At 37.1% G+C, this 18,081-nt stretch overlaps 1 protein-coding gene across 1 annotated transcript in view; it reads left to right on the top strand.

Annotated features, from left to right (window-relative positions):
* Window positions 1-3,593: 3,593 nt before the first annotated feature.
* The window catches only part of LOC139985121 (NLR family CARD domain-containing protein 4-like), a 101,344-nt gene continuing 86,856 nt past the window's right edge, over window positions 3,594-18,081 (top strand). Inside the window, exons 1-3 of the mRNA XM_071999347.1 lie at window positions 3,594-3,915; window positions 9,262-9,394; window positions 9,800-11,319. Of these exons, the coding sequence (XP_071855448.1) occupies window positions 9,373-9,394; window positions 9,800-11,319 (1,542 nt within the window). The 5' untranslated portion in view covers window positions 3,594-3,915; window positions 9,262-9,372. The remainder of the gene's footprint in view (window positions 3,916-9,261; window positions 9,395-9,799; window positions 11,320-18,081) is intronic.

Here is an 18,081-nt window from a genome sequence, read left to right as displayed (position 1 = left end):
CATAGTTCCAATATGTGACCGCAAGACTTTATTGTGTAACCCCCAAAATAAAGGAAATTTGTTTTCGAAAAAAAACCCATAAAAAATGAAAGTCTCATTCTATCAAGATCGCAACGTATTATTATTGAGGGAGCTGAGGTGGCTAGAACCTCCAAAACTGAGTACTGGGAATATACATCGACGACAGTTTGACCTTTTCTTGCAAAGCATCAAGGTATTAAAAAAAGTATATTACAAAGTATCTAGTGTGGCTTACGTTGTGTCTTTCTTTAACGAAAATGCTAAGGAAAATGTTTTCAATACTGTTATTCAACCTGGCACATGTGATCTATACAGTGCCTGTTTGGTACCATTTATATTGCAAAAAAGCAAAGAAAGAAGAATGAAGTTTCTTAAATACATATCGGCTATATTTAATTTAGATTGCCATATACTTTTAGAAAAAGTAAATGCTGCTGCAAGACCTGAGTTTACAAGAATTGCTAATAGGATTTACAGTGATCAGAAGCACCCTTTGTATACTGTACTAAAAAGTCTCCTGCACAAATCGAGCAGAAATATAAGGAATCCCCACAAAATACCGAACGTAAGTTTACAGAAGCTCATTTATTTACCGTGCTGCTTTATACATTCCATTCAAGCACTTGAAATGTTTGTTGTAGTCTGTTTGTTATATCGTTTTATGTATTTACTTTTGTATGTGTAGATGTATTTTATATGGTATCCTATCATCTTGACTTTTTCTCCCCTTTTATATTAGTTATTCTTGGACTGTTCGGTATCCTATCATCTTAAAAAAACAAAATTATATTAGTTATTCTTCTTGTTGAGGTATTATATGACTCCTCTCTATAAATTTTATATGCATACTGGAAGGAAATAAAAAGAAGGAACAGCATACTACAGTACAACTTGAAAAAAACTTGAACAATGGCACAGTTATTTCCTTCTTTAAATATGAGGATTCACACGAGGTTGGGTTGGATATTATGAATGTGCCTGTGAGCGTAAGAAGTTTTTTATATGTATACTGGAAGGAAAATAAAGAAGGAACAACATACTATAGTACAACTTGAAAACACTTGAACAATGGCACATTTGTTTCCTTCTTTAAATCTGAGGATTCACACGAGGTTGGGTTGGATATTATGAACATGCCTTGGAGCGTATGAAAAATTTCACATTCCGTATGTGAAAAAGCTTCCCAAACTTTTGAAGGATACTAAGAAACTACTGTCAGAGACAATTCACGTAATACACTAACTTGAAAAATGAAGAATTGCACACACTTTTCCGTAGTCTGTGTGCTTCAAAATAGTTCCGACTTAACAGATTACGCCACTGGAACTATTATTGTTGCAAATGCATGTGTAAACATTTCATCATATCCCTTGTCTATGTTATACATTTTAGAAAATGGTGGAGGTCCTTTTAAAATAAATAGGACCATTATGCCACCCTTTCAGCAGCCGGCTCTCCTTGCCCTCCCTACCTCAACATCCATCTATCCGATACCATCCAAACACTTATATCCGCCCATAACCCATGCAAAATCCCTGTCTATGTTGTACATTGCATCAAATTTTGGGCGTTCTTTTTAAAAATGAATAAGACCAATATACCACCCCTTTCAACAGCCGGCTATCCTTGCCCTCTTTACCACTTCCCCTCATCATATCCGACCCCATTCATGTTATGGATGGAGGGAATAAAATGGTTCTCAGGCAAAGTTTTACATCTGGTTGGTTATTTTCAAGCCCGAGAAGTGCCATTTCCGGTGATCTGGGTGGGTATCAAAACCAGAATTATAGTTATATTGTTACTAGATAGGCTTCTTGTGTTTAGAGTACGGCGTGATCTGCCTTTGGTCAAGTTTTCCATCATTAGCCATGCTTAGCATAGCACGAAATTTCTCTGAACAGTTAACTTTGATTCAGTAATGGACTCTTCTAGAACAAAGTTCGCTGCGTCTTGTGGTACCGGCTTGTCGTCTCTATTATAAACAACATCTCATTTGATTCACTGATATATGGATACCTGCGTATGCCTGCCTGTATACGTACTATTGTACTACAGTATATATATATATATATATATAAAGTACCGTAGCCACTGGGAAAATGGGAACACGTGCCCCCGCCCTTTCCCTACCCCTTGCTTCTACCTCCTCTTCCACTCCCCCTCTTCTCCTTCCCCTCTTCTCTCTTCCCCTCCCCTAAATGATGTGGAAAGTTGATGAGTTTTATAACACACGCAAACATAGTCGTATAAATTGGAGTTGACGTGATGTAATGATAGCATCATTTTGCAGTCTGGGGCCTCGCAATCATATTGCGCGCCCGGGAGAAGTATGGAGGGGCTATAACAAAAAATATGTGAAATGTGTCAGTGAAAAGAAGAGGCCCGGCATTGTCCTCGGGACCGGGCCTAGCAAACACGCTCCTACTGTACAGTGCGCAAGGGTGGAGGAGGGCACATGGGCCATGGCCCTATCTTGGATCGTCAGTCAGGGGATGTGGGCCGTGGCCCCACCTCGGATCGTCAATCGGGGCGCAAGTGTGTAGGGTAGTGCATGTGGGTCGTGGTAACATCTTAGATCGTCAGTCATTGGGAAATGGTTCAATCTGTGGATTGTTGTAATCATCCTGGTGAGAATTGGACCCTTGATACGGTTGTATCATTGCCCTTACTATTATGTTATCATTTATAAGTAAACATTGCGTTGAGAATTACTTATATGGACCTGCTTTACAGTCTAAATATGCACAGTGCATAATATTATGTCTAAAGTTATATTTATCTTTCCGGGGCAAGATCTCCAGACTCACATCTCATATAGCAGCCTGTTTCAATAATCCAGCTCAGTCCTCCTACTCTATGAGGTCCTTCATCCGCCTCTGGAGCTAGCACAAAAGTTCAGGCTTCAATACATTAAACAGTAGGGAGTAATTGATACCCAGCGCCCCCTTCTCCACCTCTCCTCCCAGACCTTTGATATCATGTGAACGCCATTGCGCTACTGGACCATAATGTCGCCTAACTGAAGCATATAAAGTTCTTTAAATGAAAAAAAGGAATTGTCTTCTCAGTTTTCTAAACATCTAACCGTTCATACAAAAGAGGCAGTGTTAATGACTTAAACTATAACTGAGTTCTTCCGTTCATTGAAATCCTGCCTTAACGAAGTTAATCAACAAAGGAGAAATGACCAGGACGATCAATATGAACAGGACAAAATATTATTTGTTTCTACAACGGGACTCTAATCACGGACCCTTGCAATCTTAATCTTACTTGTTAGAATCCCGCTCTAGCTCATTTTATCTATACTTTCTTTTGTCAAATTATGTATATTTTTTTTTTATATTTGTGTAATAAACGGTGGTTTTACGTTGTTTTAATTTTCGTAAACCAAATGTAGATTTCTTGTCAAGACATAGCCTATACAGAGTTGGCCATCACCGCTTGTAGTTTCATCTAAACAGTTTTCGTAATTTATAGGCATATTACGCACATAGGACAAAATACATCGGAAACTTACAATGGTTTGTATTAAAAGACGTCAATGAGAGCAATGCATATACGTACAGCAGGTACTTTAGAAAGGCTGACATGACAGAATAAACACAGCAAGGCATAAATATCAGATATCAAATAAAGTCTTTGATTGTGTAAACTATAAAACATGAACAGTTAAATCTATACACTGATTCCCACCGATATCTAGTTAGCGTTCATGGCCGTATGTTAGCACTTCACCTGACCTACACGACGCCATCTTGTCAATTGGATGTTCTTCATTCCTGTTTCCGTATGTTCTTTTTTTCCTGGTTTTCATCTGGCATTTAAGGATTGAAGGGTTCTGGACTTACATTCTACTGTGGATGATTAACCCACAAAGCGATGATCGTGCTGGTAAGTTACGTACAGGAGACAGTAATGGTGTAAAGCTATATATGTACTGATATACTAAACACGTCATTAATAACACAGGCTATGTACTGATATACTAAACACGTCATTAATAACACAGGCTATGTACGGATATACTTAACACGTCATTAAGAACACAGGATATATGTTAAATTTATGACAACAGATTACTATATTAACATGGAGTTAAAGGGTTCTAGACTTAAATTCTACTCTGGATGATATCCCCAGAAATCGATGGTCGTACTGGAAAGTAACAGTAATGGTGTGAAGCTATATATGTACTGATATACTAAAAACGTCATTAACAACACAGGATATATGTACTGATATACTAAACACGTAATTAATCCACATGTTGTGTACTGATATACTAAACACGTCATTAATAACACAGGCAATACTAAACACGTCCTTAATAACACAGACTATATACTGATTTACTAAACAAGTCATACATAACACAGGCTATGTGAAATGTATGACAACATATTACTATATAAACATGGCGTCTTCAAGGTCATTTCAATTTATAAGAATTATTATCCATGTCTGTATGATCATATTTCCATGTCGATTTAAATATTTAATTAATTTGAAGGTAATAATGTTAAGCTCATGTTAGTGAAACTCTTATTATGTAAATCCTGGTTATTTAATAGTTCATTCATGCAGCTACTACATATCTCTTCCAATCAGATCATGTGCTATCCTTTCACTTTATTGCTCTCAGACCAGGTCATAAATATACTAACAGTGAGTCCTATTAAAACAGAAATGTAAAATTGTAATACTTTCATAGCAGGCCTTGCGCCTTTAGGCTTGGGTCCAACTTAAATGAATGAATCGGGATGGAAATCATTAAATATATTCCTCAAGGTATAGGCTTATTTCAGCTTGCAATTGCATGCATGAGAGAGATGCATTTGTCTTACTTTCTATCCGAACGGAACATTGAGTAAATCATGTGGGAAGAATATGGACCATTGGATCAGTTTTATTCAGATAAATCTAGTGGGAAGTTCTAGGAACATGGTATAAGTTAGGCATATATATATATATATATATATATATATATATATATATATATATATATTTATTTATATATATATATACATATATATAGGAATAACGGAAAAACTGTTAAACAACTATGCTGCATTTAGAGAAAGGCTGGATCTCGAGTGATATACAATAATTGAATTAGGTAAGTGATTGGAAGTAAAACAGCCAATGTTTGGTTTTGCAGAGCTTTCGAGTAGAACTAGCTCTTCTTCAGTGCATGATCACCGAAAGTGACAAGGAGTAGCAGGAATTGAAACTTTTTTATAGAGAAGATGTCGGCATGGTTGTGAAGGCAAAGCGACTTACTGATTTCTGCTGAATTGAGCAGAAGTTTTAGAAATTCGGATTATTTTAATCCGCGTCGGATTATTTTAATCCGATTCCGTTGTAATTGTAAAGGAATTGTTTGAGTTTATCTGGGACGGCAAATCGTTTCTGATGTTTAAACCGAATGGTGCCGTGGTCTTTTAGGTTTAGTTCCCAGAAATTTTCTTTCGCTTTCCTCATTTATCTCATCACCAAGAATCGTTCTGGTCAATGGCAATAAAACGAAAATTCTCAATTGAATGATTGTGGAGATTGATGTGATTTGCAACAGGTTGGTAGATCTTTTTTGTTTTGATCGCCGATCTATGTTGTGTCATTCTCATTCTAAGAGTGTTTTTTGACTCTCCAATGTATTGTAAGTTACAAATATTGCAGTAGATGAGGTAAATGACATTTTTGGATAGGCAGTTAATTTTGTGCCGAATTTGGAATGTGCGTTTGGTTTGGTTGCTCTGAAAGGCCCCGGTCGAATCGACAAGTAAACACGTTTTGCAATTTTGTGTACAGGGCGATGATCCTGTAGTTTCTGTTTTGCTTTCCCCTAATGGGGTGTCATCCCGAAAGGAGGATGCCCGAACTAAGATATCCCGTAGGTTGCTGGGTCTTTTAAAAGCGATGACAGGTAATTCTGGGAAAACTGATTTCAGGCGTTCGGTGCCTTGAAGTAGGTGAAAATTCTTCTGAATGATATAAGCCAATGGTGGGAGACCAGGGTGGAATTCAGTAACCAATGGTACCCTTTTGGAACTGGTTTGACGAGTTTTGTACGTCAATGTTTCGGTACGGGGTTTGCTTTTAGCCTTTTTGATGGCATTTTCAATAGTACCCCGAAAATACTGTCTGTTAAGGAGGTGTTGTGACAGTTCTTTAGTGCGTGAATCAAAATCGACTTCAGAGGAGCAAATACGTCGAATGCGCAACGCTTGACTGTACGGAATATTTCTGGTACAGTGACGTGGATGGCAACTGCTTGGTAAGAGGTAGTTGTGCTTGTTCATCAACAGCCATAATAACCGGCAATATGCGATCAATCATCAAGAGCCATAATAACCGGCTTTTATCACAAAACGAGCTTAAACCGCAGCAGGCTCAACGCATATGCAATTGTAGAGAAAAACTTAATTGCCCCCTCAACAGGAATTGCTTGGTGAGCAGTGTAATATATAGGGCCGATGTTACTACTGGTGATGACACCAAATCATACATAGGGCTATCGAGTGGCCCCTTTAAGCAAAGGTACAGTAACCACAGTAAGTCCTTCCGACATGAGCGTTACGAGAAAGAAACAGAGCTTTCCAAACATATATGGGACCTGAAGCGTAAGGGTGCCCCCTTCGTTATTGAGTGGAGCGTACTTAAGCATTCCAATACCAGCATGCGTAGATACGGTCAATGTAACCTCTGTATTGATGAGAAGCTTTGTATCCTCCTGTCCAAAAACCCGCATTTACTCAATAAGAGATCTGAATTCATCTCCAAGTGTCGCCACAATAGGCTCAAACCAATGAACCGTGCACGTAAGAAATAGGGTTCGTGTTCCCCACAGAATATATCCGCGCAGCGAGTATTTGTTCAGTTGTCTGACGATCGCCACCCTAAGGGCGTGAAACTCCGAGTAACAGCTGTATTTACCAAGGCATTTACTTATATGTTTAGGCTCTGTTTTTATAACATAGATCACTCTTCTTGCAGTCCTGATCCTTCCTTGTATATATATATATATATATATATATATATATATATATCTATATATATATATATATATATATATATATATATATATATATATATATATATATATATAACGAATCTGCTCCAAGGAAGCTGACTTCGACAACGCAGCTTCTATGTTCAATGGTTTCTTCCGATCTCGGGGATACCCTCCCTCAGTTATAACCACCGCCAATCAACGCATTAACCTCATCAGCCGAGAATCGACTCTGGAACCCACCAACGACGTCACTAACACCGACCGCATTCCCCTCACACTTCCTTTCCATCCCTTATCACAACACATTCGCCACACCGTATATAGGAACTTCAAAACTCTCACACGTGACCCCACCACCAAGGAAGTTTTCACGGAGATGCCGATTACAGCTTACAAGCGACTGAACAACCTGGCGGATCATTTGGTGAGGGCATCGCATCCTCAGCCCATCCCTGTCGACACTCCCGGCACCTACCCTTGTAACCGTAGTAGATGTAATACCTGCAAATATGTCACCTCAAATACTATGCTTCGTATCACTGGCCCTAAAAACTCTTTTATAATTAAACATCACTTTCCTTGTATTTCCACTATTGTAATTTATGTTATCATATGTAAACGTTGTAATTTACTTTACATAGGTGAAACCAAGCGAAGACTGGCAGATCGTATTACCGAACACTTACGCTCCATCAAATCCAAGTTTCCTGGTTACCCTGTCGCCTCTCACTTCAATTTCCCCCCCCCCCCCCTGTAAGATCACTGACTTTTCAGTTACGTGTGCTCTGTCTTCCAGAGGCACTGATATCGATCGTCTTAAATCCGAAAATAGACTAATTTTCCCACTTGGCACCTTATCCCCTTATGGTTTGAACTCTAAATTCGATTTGTTGTAAGTCCTTTTACCCTGCTACTTTTCGCTTCTTTCATGTGTGTGCATTGAACCATTTTATATTTGTTCGTTCGCTGTTTACAGTTTTAGTAGTCTTTTTGCTCACTTTGTTAAAGGGTTATATATATATATATATATATATATATATATATATATATATATATATATATATATATATATATATATATATATATATATATATATATATATGGGAAGTAAAGAGAAAGTAAAGAGAACATTGAAAAACTTAAAAAGGATTACCCGGTGGGAATGTGGTTCTTGTCAGTAAAACCACGGTGAAACATTACAGTATTCTTAAACTCTACAAACATCCTAATAATTAGGAAGAATGGTGAAACAAAAGAATAAGCAGATTAAGTTTAAGAATTTAACTGATTTTTAAGATTTTTTTTGTATGATAGTAATCACGTGACTGTTATGTTTCCTTGATCAGGGTGAACAGAACGATACATGGTAAATGTTATTTTACTAAACTTATTAGAAAAATATAAATCATGTGAGATTCAAACTATTATAGCTTATGAAATGACCTTTACAATTTTTTGTTCTGCCCGAGTCTCAGTCGTGCCGCTAAAAGCAGCACTTTAACTTAGGCTAACAATTTTAACCTGGTAGGCTAATACTATACACAAGAGTGTGTATTGATAACAGTGTGTCAACTTTCTCTCTAATTTCATCAAATAAAGGTTACTGAGGGAATAATTACTAAATTTGATTTGATCCTCAACGTTTATATTTCGTCACGTGTGCGCTTTGTACTTCTACATTATACACATTTAAAGACCAAACTGGAAAATGTTTATAAAAAGAGAAGAGATTTAAACCTCACTTGTTGCAATGAGTCTTTACTATAGTCAAAAGTATGACGTACACTTTTATCTGATGTCATTATCGATTAGTATCGATAAAATAATAAAAATTAACTCAAACAGATTCTTTAGCATGCAAATGAATAACCGTTGTATCTACGATTAAGAGAGAGCCTCGCAATAATTGTGAAGCCCGCCATCTAAAATGACGACCTGTAAGTGACATTCTTAAAGGATATCACGAATATTGATAACAAACCAGAAAGTTAAATATTTTTTTCACGGTGGGTTATTATAAGTTTACTTCAAAGGTCGAGGTTTTGTGTAAACAGTAAACAGTTAATAAGAGATAAGGAGAGATTCACTTTGATGTAATCTTTGTCGAGCCAGAGACCTCTTAGTAAAGTGACTGGTTATGTTGACTTATGTAATTGTACATTGATTGATGATAATTTGTTCAGTTAGTTTTAACCATGCATTCTGTATCAATATATATTCAACAGATCATCGCTTTGATAGATAATTATGGATAATATCACTAAACGGAAAAGAAAAGTGAAGACCCAAGTTGATCCCGCCTACCAGTCACGAAAGTTGTTGTGACGTCAAAATCGATGGAGCGCCTTACAGTGCAAGGTTTGTTGTAATTAGCCTACATAGTTTTGTATTAGTAACTTAAGCATAAGGGAGCTGATGTTCAAAATAAATATTGATAAGGATTTAGGCCTCAGCATTGTGATTACTCTTACAGTGTATGACCGGGAGTTCAACGTGACTTTTTTTTATTGTTTTCATTGTTTAGTTTCTACCTTATTCATTTGACCTAACCGATTGGAACTGTTATATGTCGATATGAACGCACATAAAGCAATATAAAATTGCATATTACTCTAATTTTACTGGTATATTTTTTTGTCGTTCACAGCGACTTAAAACATATTACACGCCATGATTGTTTCCAGTTTATATATGCGCACTTACACGTTCCAATTTTATTGAACAAATAGTAATGTTTACAAACCAAATTTTGCCATTTTTCAGACAAAAAGAGCATACTCATCAGTTCTCTGAAGAGAAGGTATAAACTACAATATGACGCAATCCAGCCCATACCGTACATCAAGGACAGACTATATTGTGTTGACAAGGTATTTGTTGAGGGCGGTACAGAGATCTACATTGTTAAAGGAGCGACGAAGGAGATAGAAGGACCATGGGTACGTGTGGACTCGTACAAAGATATCTACACAGACCCTCGTATGAAAGCCAAACGGCGCATCATAGAAGCAGAAGCCGGGTATGGTAAGTCAACAGTAACCCTACAGCTCGCCTATGATTGGTGCAATGAAGTCAAGGATTCACCTTTTAAGGACGTAGAGATTCTAATTCTTCTCCGGTTGAGGCAACTGAACAGCAAGATATCTATCTATCAAGCAATTAAGCTGTTCTTAGCACCTAGCGATCCTCGAATCAAATCTTCTGATATTAAAGATATCATTGAAAGCTGTTCTTCTGTTAAGGTACTCCTGGACGGGTATGATGAGTTTCCTGATAGGGATGGAGCTACCGGAAGTGACGTAGGACGTATCATTTCCAGCAATCTGTTTGGGAATATTGATGTTACCCTGACAACCAGATATCTTCCGAAGGACTATGACAAAGCAAACACAAAGAGAGTGCGGTTAGTTGGTTTTGACGCAAAAGCACGTGACCAGTACATTCGCAAGGCTGTTACTGGGGAAGATGACGAAAGCGTTGCTATAATTAAGCGCGCTTTACAAGCAAACCCGATCCTGGATGACTTATGTCAAGTTCCCCTGATCTTTGTCATGTTTTCTCACATGACCCACGAAAAGACACATTTTCAGAAATTCAAGTCAGTCACTGAGTTCTTTAGTTACATGATCCAATGCTTCCATAGTCATCTTAGTAACAAATCATTGGCTAAAAGTGCAAAGGCGTATCATATTGAGTATGCTGTCAAATACAAGGAACTTAGTAAAGTAGCATTTGAAGGTCTCTGCGGTGAAAACCAACAGTTATCATGGCGTAAAGATGGACTCTGTACACGACTTGGTCAAGGGTTTTGTCAACATTATATTGCAGTTGGTATCTTGGTAGAGGAAGAAGTGTCTGCTGTGACAAACGAACAGACTTCTGCTACAGACATACAGACAATGACTGAAGTAAGGTTCTACCATCAACTATTCTGTGAATGGTTTGCGTCTTTTAGACTGGTAGAAGTTGTAGCTGCTACAAGAAACGCATCTGAGCTGAAGAATGTTCTTGATAAAGTGGATCCATTTAATCTTCAGTACCTCTATCGATTCACCTGTGGGATTAGCTCAGCAGTTGGGAAGAGAATAATAAAATACTTGCAGAGCAGGAAAGACGGTGATAAGTTTGCCATCCTCTGCATCCTGGAACAAACTGGTGAGGTAGATGGAATCAAGGACACCGTCATGGATCTGTGTTCAATAGAGGTTGCAATCAGTTACAACCACAGCAAGCTTCTTCAGAGATCCACCTTCCAGCTCTTGGAGATTGCATCTAGATTTGATGTAAGTATGTTCATCATATGAAAACAGTTTTGTTACGTTAGTTTCTTTCAACTATACCAAAAGAGCTTGAAGTTGCTTGATTAACTAAATATACAAAAAATCAATATCAAAAACATAATTAGAAAAAAAAATCCACTTCATAAATGTTTACATTAAATTCAGCGACAAACATATCTAAATAAGTGTATATTACATTAAACTACACAGCCCGCCACGAGAAAGTCACAAATTATCAATGTATTGTTTTGTATCATATAAATCTTGTTTCGTCGATGACTGTTCGTTATGAGATATCATTCAAACAAATTAGAAGTATAAGCAAAGATAGTTCAAGAATTAAGTCTACTGAAATACATGTCTCAGATAATGTATCTGACAGACAGCGTTCTATCCGTTCGTAAATACACCATTTAGATATCTAAAATATGTAAAGGAAACCAAACTGTAAACTCCATTAAAGAGTCAAAGAGTTAATGCAATAAACGCCACAACTGAGAGATAACTGATCGAATATACACAAGCCCGTACAAACAATTTGCTTTATTCACTTCTCACCATGGCCTTCCTACAAAACGTGGAAAGGAACATAAGATTCAATACCGTACCGTGCCATTCCCCGTTAGTTATGTGAAACCTGTAGTAGAGGTGAAAAGAATGATTTTAACTGAAATGCTACACAACACTCAATCACAAAGAACAAAGTAACAGTGTAGATTGATTCCACGATATATTCGAGTTTTCGTATGAATATGTGGAAATTGACGCTGCAGGAAGGTTGATAGGGTATATAGTTTTAAACATTTAGAAATTAGTGTTTTCTTGAAGTTGGGTGTTCCTTTCAACGTATTGGACACTGCATGGCGGTAAAACAGGCTAATGTATACCTTATCAGTAAAATATTGTCTTCAAGGGTAACTCTAGGCAGAATTTGAAATTTAGGGTAAACATGTCCCTTGTAGTAATTTAGGGTAGACATATCCCTTATTGTAATCTAGGGTAGACGTATCCCTTATTGTAATCTAGGGTAGACATATCCCTTATTGTAATGTAGGGTACACCTATCCCTTATTGTAATCTAGGGTACACCTATCCCTTATTGTAATCTAGGGTACACATATCCCTTATTGTAATCTAGGGATAGACATATCACTTATTGTAATTTGGGGTAGAAGTATCCCGTATTGTAATCTAGGGATAGACATATCCCTTATTGTAATATTGAGTACACATATTCCTTATTGTAATCTGGGGTAGATATATCCCTTATTGTAAACTAGGGTAGGCATATCCCTTATTGTAATCTAGGGTAAACATATCCATAATTGCAATCTATGGTACACATATCCCTTATTGTAATCTAGGGTGGACATATCCCTTATTATTATCTAGGGTACACATATCCCTTATTGTAATCTAGGGTGGACATATCCCATATTGTAATCTAGGGTGGACATATCCCTTATCATAATCTTGGGTAGACATATCCCTTTTTGTAATCTAGGGTAGATATATCCCTAATTGTTATCTAGGGTACACATATCCCTTATTGTCATCGAGGGTAGACGTTTCCCTTATTCTAATCTAGGGTAGACGTATCCCTTATTATAATCTAGGGTTGATATATCCCTTATTGAATACTAGGGTAGACATACCCCTCATAGTAATCTAGGGTATACATATTCCTTATTGTAATCTAGGGTAGGCATATCCGTTATCGTAATCTAGGGAGGCATATCCCTTATTGTAATCTAGGGTAGGCATATCCCTCATTGTAATCTAGGGTAGACATATCCTTTATTAGCCATAAAAGTGTTGTTTTCTAATGAGTTTTGAGTTGTATCTGAGGAACTTACAGTCTACAGAATTAAGGTACGTTGTAAGGTCACTTTAATTCATGGAATTTCACTTGTTTACTTTTATTCATTTATATAAAAGTAAAAGTGTTATAGGCATTCAACCTGGACTATCAGTAGTGTGTTTTAATGTTCAACAACATTTCCATATAACATTTCAAGTGCCTAAAATTATCCTTTAAGTTAGTCTCTGGTTTTACAAAATTCTTATTACACATTTTTTTCGACGTTTGCTTTTGATTTACAACCAGAACAAACAAATATTTATTTCCACATAAAAACATATTAATTAAACGGCATCGCTTTAGAACTGGCCGCGAAACACATGAGTGAATTATGTATTTTGCATAAGGGGTTGCGAGGTTGGAACGGGGTGACAGAAGTGGTGTTTAGTTGATCATCAGGGGCCCTGGTGGAAGTACAGGGGTAGAGTCATATTTATTGTAGTGCGCTCGCGCGCTACAATATTGGGATTACTCGTCCGCTCAATCATCTACATGGCTGGCTGGTATATGCCAGCTCAACATACATTCTTCATAGCAATCTCAAATTCGCAGGTTGGCTACGCAAGAAAAAATCCAGACCCAGATTTGCAAAGAACTGTGGCGGAGGACAGTTAATTCTGCACACGTAAAGAAATAGATATCCTTGAGTAGCATACTTCTTGTAAACAATACGTAAAATTCTCTACTTTGGTTTCATTATTCTCGACAAGATAGGTAACGTTTGAACGCATTTGAGTTAAAAAACATCCTGCAAAAATGTTGCAAGCAACAAATGTTAATCGTATTTATCCGCGACGACTCGGTGTTATTTGGTGATCTCGGGTACGAACATCTAGCCCGTAATGTCATGGCATTATATACTACAAAGTCATTGTTAGTTTCCACAGCTAGCGGCTCCGTACGTATATGGCGTATATTACGTTTTTTGGATGATGAACTAGGGCCAGGAAATCGACCAAGCCGTTTTTTTTATAGACAGGAGAGTGTTACAGTGCAATGAGAGACTATACCTACATTGTTTTTGTTAGAGTAATCGTACATTAGGCATTCGGTGTAAATCACTGTATGTTCGTAAAATTTCGCTAACTAGGCGAGGATCATAAATATTGAGGTAGGGAGAATGCCGCATTTGGGTGCCAAAAATGTGGCAATTGACTGTAGTTTCACGGGTAATTCTTAGGAAGGGATAGTAAAAGCAAATACATAGGAATATAATTACTTTACTAGTGTCGTCTGTTCAGCTGCTGTATTGTTATTCACTGGACCCTGGATATAGTTAGCATAGGCCCTCGACCGGTGACAGATGTCCTTTCGGATGCGATGTAACTAAAGCCTAATTAAAAAACAATGTAACACCTCATTTTACTTAAAACTGTATCCCTAACGATAGATCCACATGCCAGAATAACATTGGATGACGGTTACGATGTCCTGGGGTTATCATTAGCAATTCAATATTAGGAAAATATGCTACTACCCACTTTGCAACATTAACATTTAGCTGATAAATGCATGCACAGACTAATATGGAAGTATTACACAAAAATAGGTGTGTGGGAAGAGGGTGCGGAGGCGAGAGGGTTGCTTTTTCACGGCATTGTTAAGGGACAACTAGGCTCAGTCACTATTTGAGTGTAGCACTAAAATAATACAAGCAAGAAAACTGTGCCTCTCAGATACCGGAATTTACCCTTTCCAGACATTAAAAGTTGCACAAACACCCCACTTACGCGAGTCATTAGAGAGGCAAGAAAGTTGGTTCTTAAATCAATAGTATAGTACTTACCACTCTGGTCGCCATAACATGTCTCTGTTGTGCAAAGTACACCTACTCTTTCAGAAAAAGCAGTTATAATCAAATTCAGTTTCAAAGTCGAATGTACAATGCATATGTAAAGATTTACGAATGTTCTGGCTTTTTGCCGTACACCACAAAGCGCCCTCACTTATTTCAAGGTTTCACTGCTTAAACAAACGCCGAAAAACTGTGCATTCTTCCTAGTTGAATTTCTATGACGAGATTACAGTAACGTTAACATGTTGTTCAATTTGACCAATCAGTGTCCAGGACTGGATATTCTCTGTCACGTCCGGAACAGATGTACGTCGTGATTGACAACCGTTAATGGGCTTGGTTATCCGGTTAATTTGTGATGGTTTTAGATATCACTTTCTTCGTTTATATTGTCGGCGCATGGCTAGAGTACTTTTTAGAAATAAAGCCTAGCTTTGGTCTACGTCAAAGGAACAAACGCCGAACTGGCTTATTCGTAACCGAAATAACTTCAAAAGGTTTGCAGTATCAAAGACCCCTCCATTGAATATCAACAACTAACTGTCAACTTCACCGCGCACTACAATACCACGTATTTGTTTACAAATACAGTTGTTCTAGTTATTTGTAGGTTTTTCTTTATGCAGATTGGATGTAAACTTTACCTTCCACAAACGACATCCGTGTACGTGACTTATGCTGCTTGGGTGTATCAAGTTTGTATCATATGCCGTTTAGATGAACATAATGAAATTAATCGATGCTGTTAGCTCCGGAATATTATTTTGTTATCTGTTTTAGAAAATGCCAATTTATAATATAGAAACAAGATTTCTTGATGGCCCTTTAAAGCTGCCCTAAAAATTTCCTCGGGACGCATCTAAAATATGTTTCTCTTTTCCCAGTGAGAATAAAATACATCTTCGTTATCCATCTTTTTAAAACCAGATAATGTAGTATGTAATGGAAGTGAAACATCTTATCTTCAATTTGAAAAGATATAGCCATATATCGTAATAATGATAATATCAACTAAATATGAAACAGTTATACGATACCACGGGATACACTTCTTTATCTTTGATCTTTATATTTGTTTGTTGTGTAAACAGTGACTGTCATACAACGGTAGTAAAGTACATTCTAAATTTAGTTTGTTTTGCAGGCTAAGTAAATAGCGATAACCATAGGCAAGCATAGTTCCTGATTATGAAAGGTAGGTTAGATGTGAAAAAATATATTAATATAAATATAATAAGTTTATGATAACGATAGATAGATAGGAAAAGAAGAAAATTCATATTAAATACGAAAAGAAGAAAGTTCATATTAAGAAGGAAAAAACACAAATACAAAACGGGAAGACCTGTTTGAAAACTCCCCTTTTCTCATATTCTGATATGTAGACTAGCAGGTGAAAACAGGTTTCGTTTTATTTCTGCAAGATCACTGGATTATGCTGCTGAAAAACATTTGTTGCTTCAATAATTATCATCAAGTTACAATGAATGATACTTTATTGATTTAAATGTTACTGTTAGCTGAAATTTGAGATGAGTTTATCACATTGTTTTCAACAAGCCAATGATTTTTTAAGTCAATTCACAAGTCTTTTGCTCAAGTCATTTGATTTTATTGTAACTCAAGTCACAAGTCAAGCGTAACAACGTAACAGCTGTAAGCCTTCTGGAAATCAACGACCAATGCTCAGTAAGGCATCTTTGTCAAGTGTTGCGGTCCTGTGTGTGTTTTTTCTTTTTTTCTAGTGAGATCTTGTTACAATGCTATGGAGAGAACGCTTTTCTACAAGAGTAGTCATATACTATGGGCAGCAACTAAACTTCAGTGTAAAACAAGCACTTTTACTCTCTCTTGATACGAAAATATAGCGTTAATACAAAATCATGAAATTAACTATTCTGTACAGAAACTAATCTTGTACCACAAAGGAGGGCAGGGGAGGTGCAGAGGAGTAGCTACGAGAGGGAATAGGTCCTCAAATATTTGTCTGCTACCCTCTGAAAGTATCAAACTGGAATGATAGAGGTATACATTATGTATATAAAACATCATTGTCTAGGTTTCATTTTTTTTTCGTTTTGTTGGTTTTAGCTGTACCAGGTGGCAACATCTGCTCCGACTGTTATTACAAAGTACGCGATATAATTTGTAAGGGTATTACGGTGGCTCAGAAGGAACATTGATTACAGAAAATTATGTTCACAGATGCTTTGTCGAATTTACTCTGCTTATCTCGACTTTCGACTATGATTCCCGAAATAAAAAATGACTTAACATGTTGCAATTGTGTGGTTTAATTTCTGATATTTTTAATTTTTTATAGAACATTTAGACTGATATCACAAACTTGCGATTATTATCGAAATTGAAACGTTTATCACGAATTGTTGACGTGTACCTAGATATGTCGACACCAAACGAAAACTGAGAATATGAATTTAATTTAAAATCGATCGTTTGATTAAATCGTATTGTTTCGCTAACAAAGGATCCAGCCGAATGACTCAGTAATGCCATAAAGTACAATTGCAGATGAGTGGAGCTGGTGTCGTCGACACTGAAGAATGTTACAAAATGTAATTCCCTGATATAACAAGTGAACTAAGGAAGATGTGACAATGCACCCCCAACAGCCACCCTCCCGACTCACACACCTTACATTGACACTCAATATATTCAGCCTGTCGGTGCAACGAATATCACCTTTAATTTGGGTTATTAATAATTAACGTCTCAAGAACACTCCACGACGCCAAATTTCATGATACTAAACTACTGCGTGTACAGGGATATGTGCTGAATGTTAGGAAAGTTAGAACATACACCGTTATAACCATCACACCTCACCCCTCCCATCCCTAGTGATTCCACTAAACTTGAAGACATTACCATGTGACAATCATCTCCCGTTTAAGTGATATACAGTTGTGATGTTACAGAGCACGTGATATGTCTCCATGCTGTGGGTCACATGTTTCATCTTACATCTAGTGAAATTTAGGCTTAGTGTGTACTTTGGAAAGTGTGTACAACTATTACATTGTATGCAAATACTAACAACATCAAACAAACAGACAAGTCGTTCCAGGCCTAAGGGAGACGAGAGGGG

Source organism: Apostichopus japonicus, chromosome 17, assembly GCF_037975245.1.
Source record: "Apostichopus japonicus isolate 1M-3 chromosome 17, ASM3797524v1, whole genome shotgun sequence".
NCBI lineage: Eukaryota > Metazoa > Echinodermata > Holothuroidea > Aspidochirotida > Stichopodidae > Apostichopus > Apostichopus japonicus.
The sequence above is the reverse complement of the archived record's forward strand: the minus strand, read 5'-3'. Positions and strand labels throughout refer to the sequence as shown.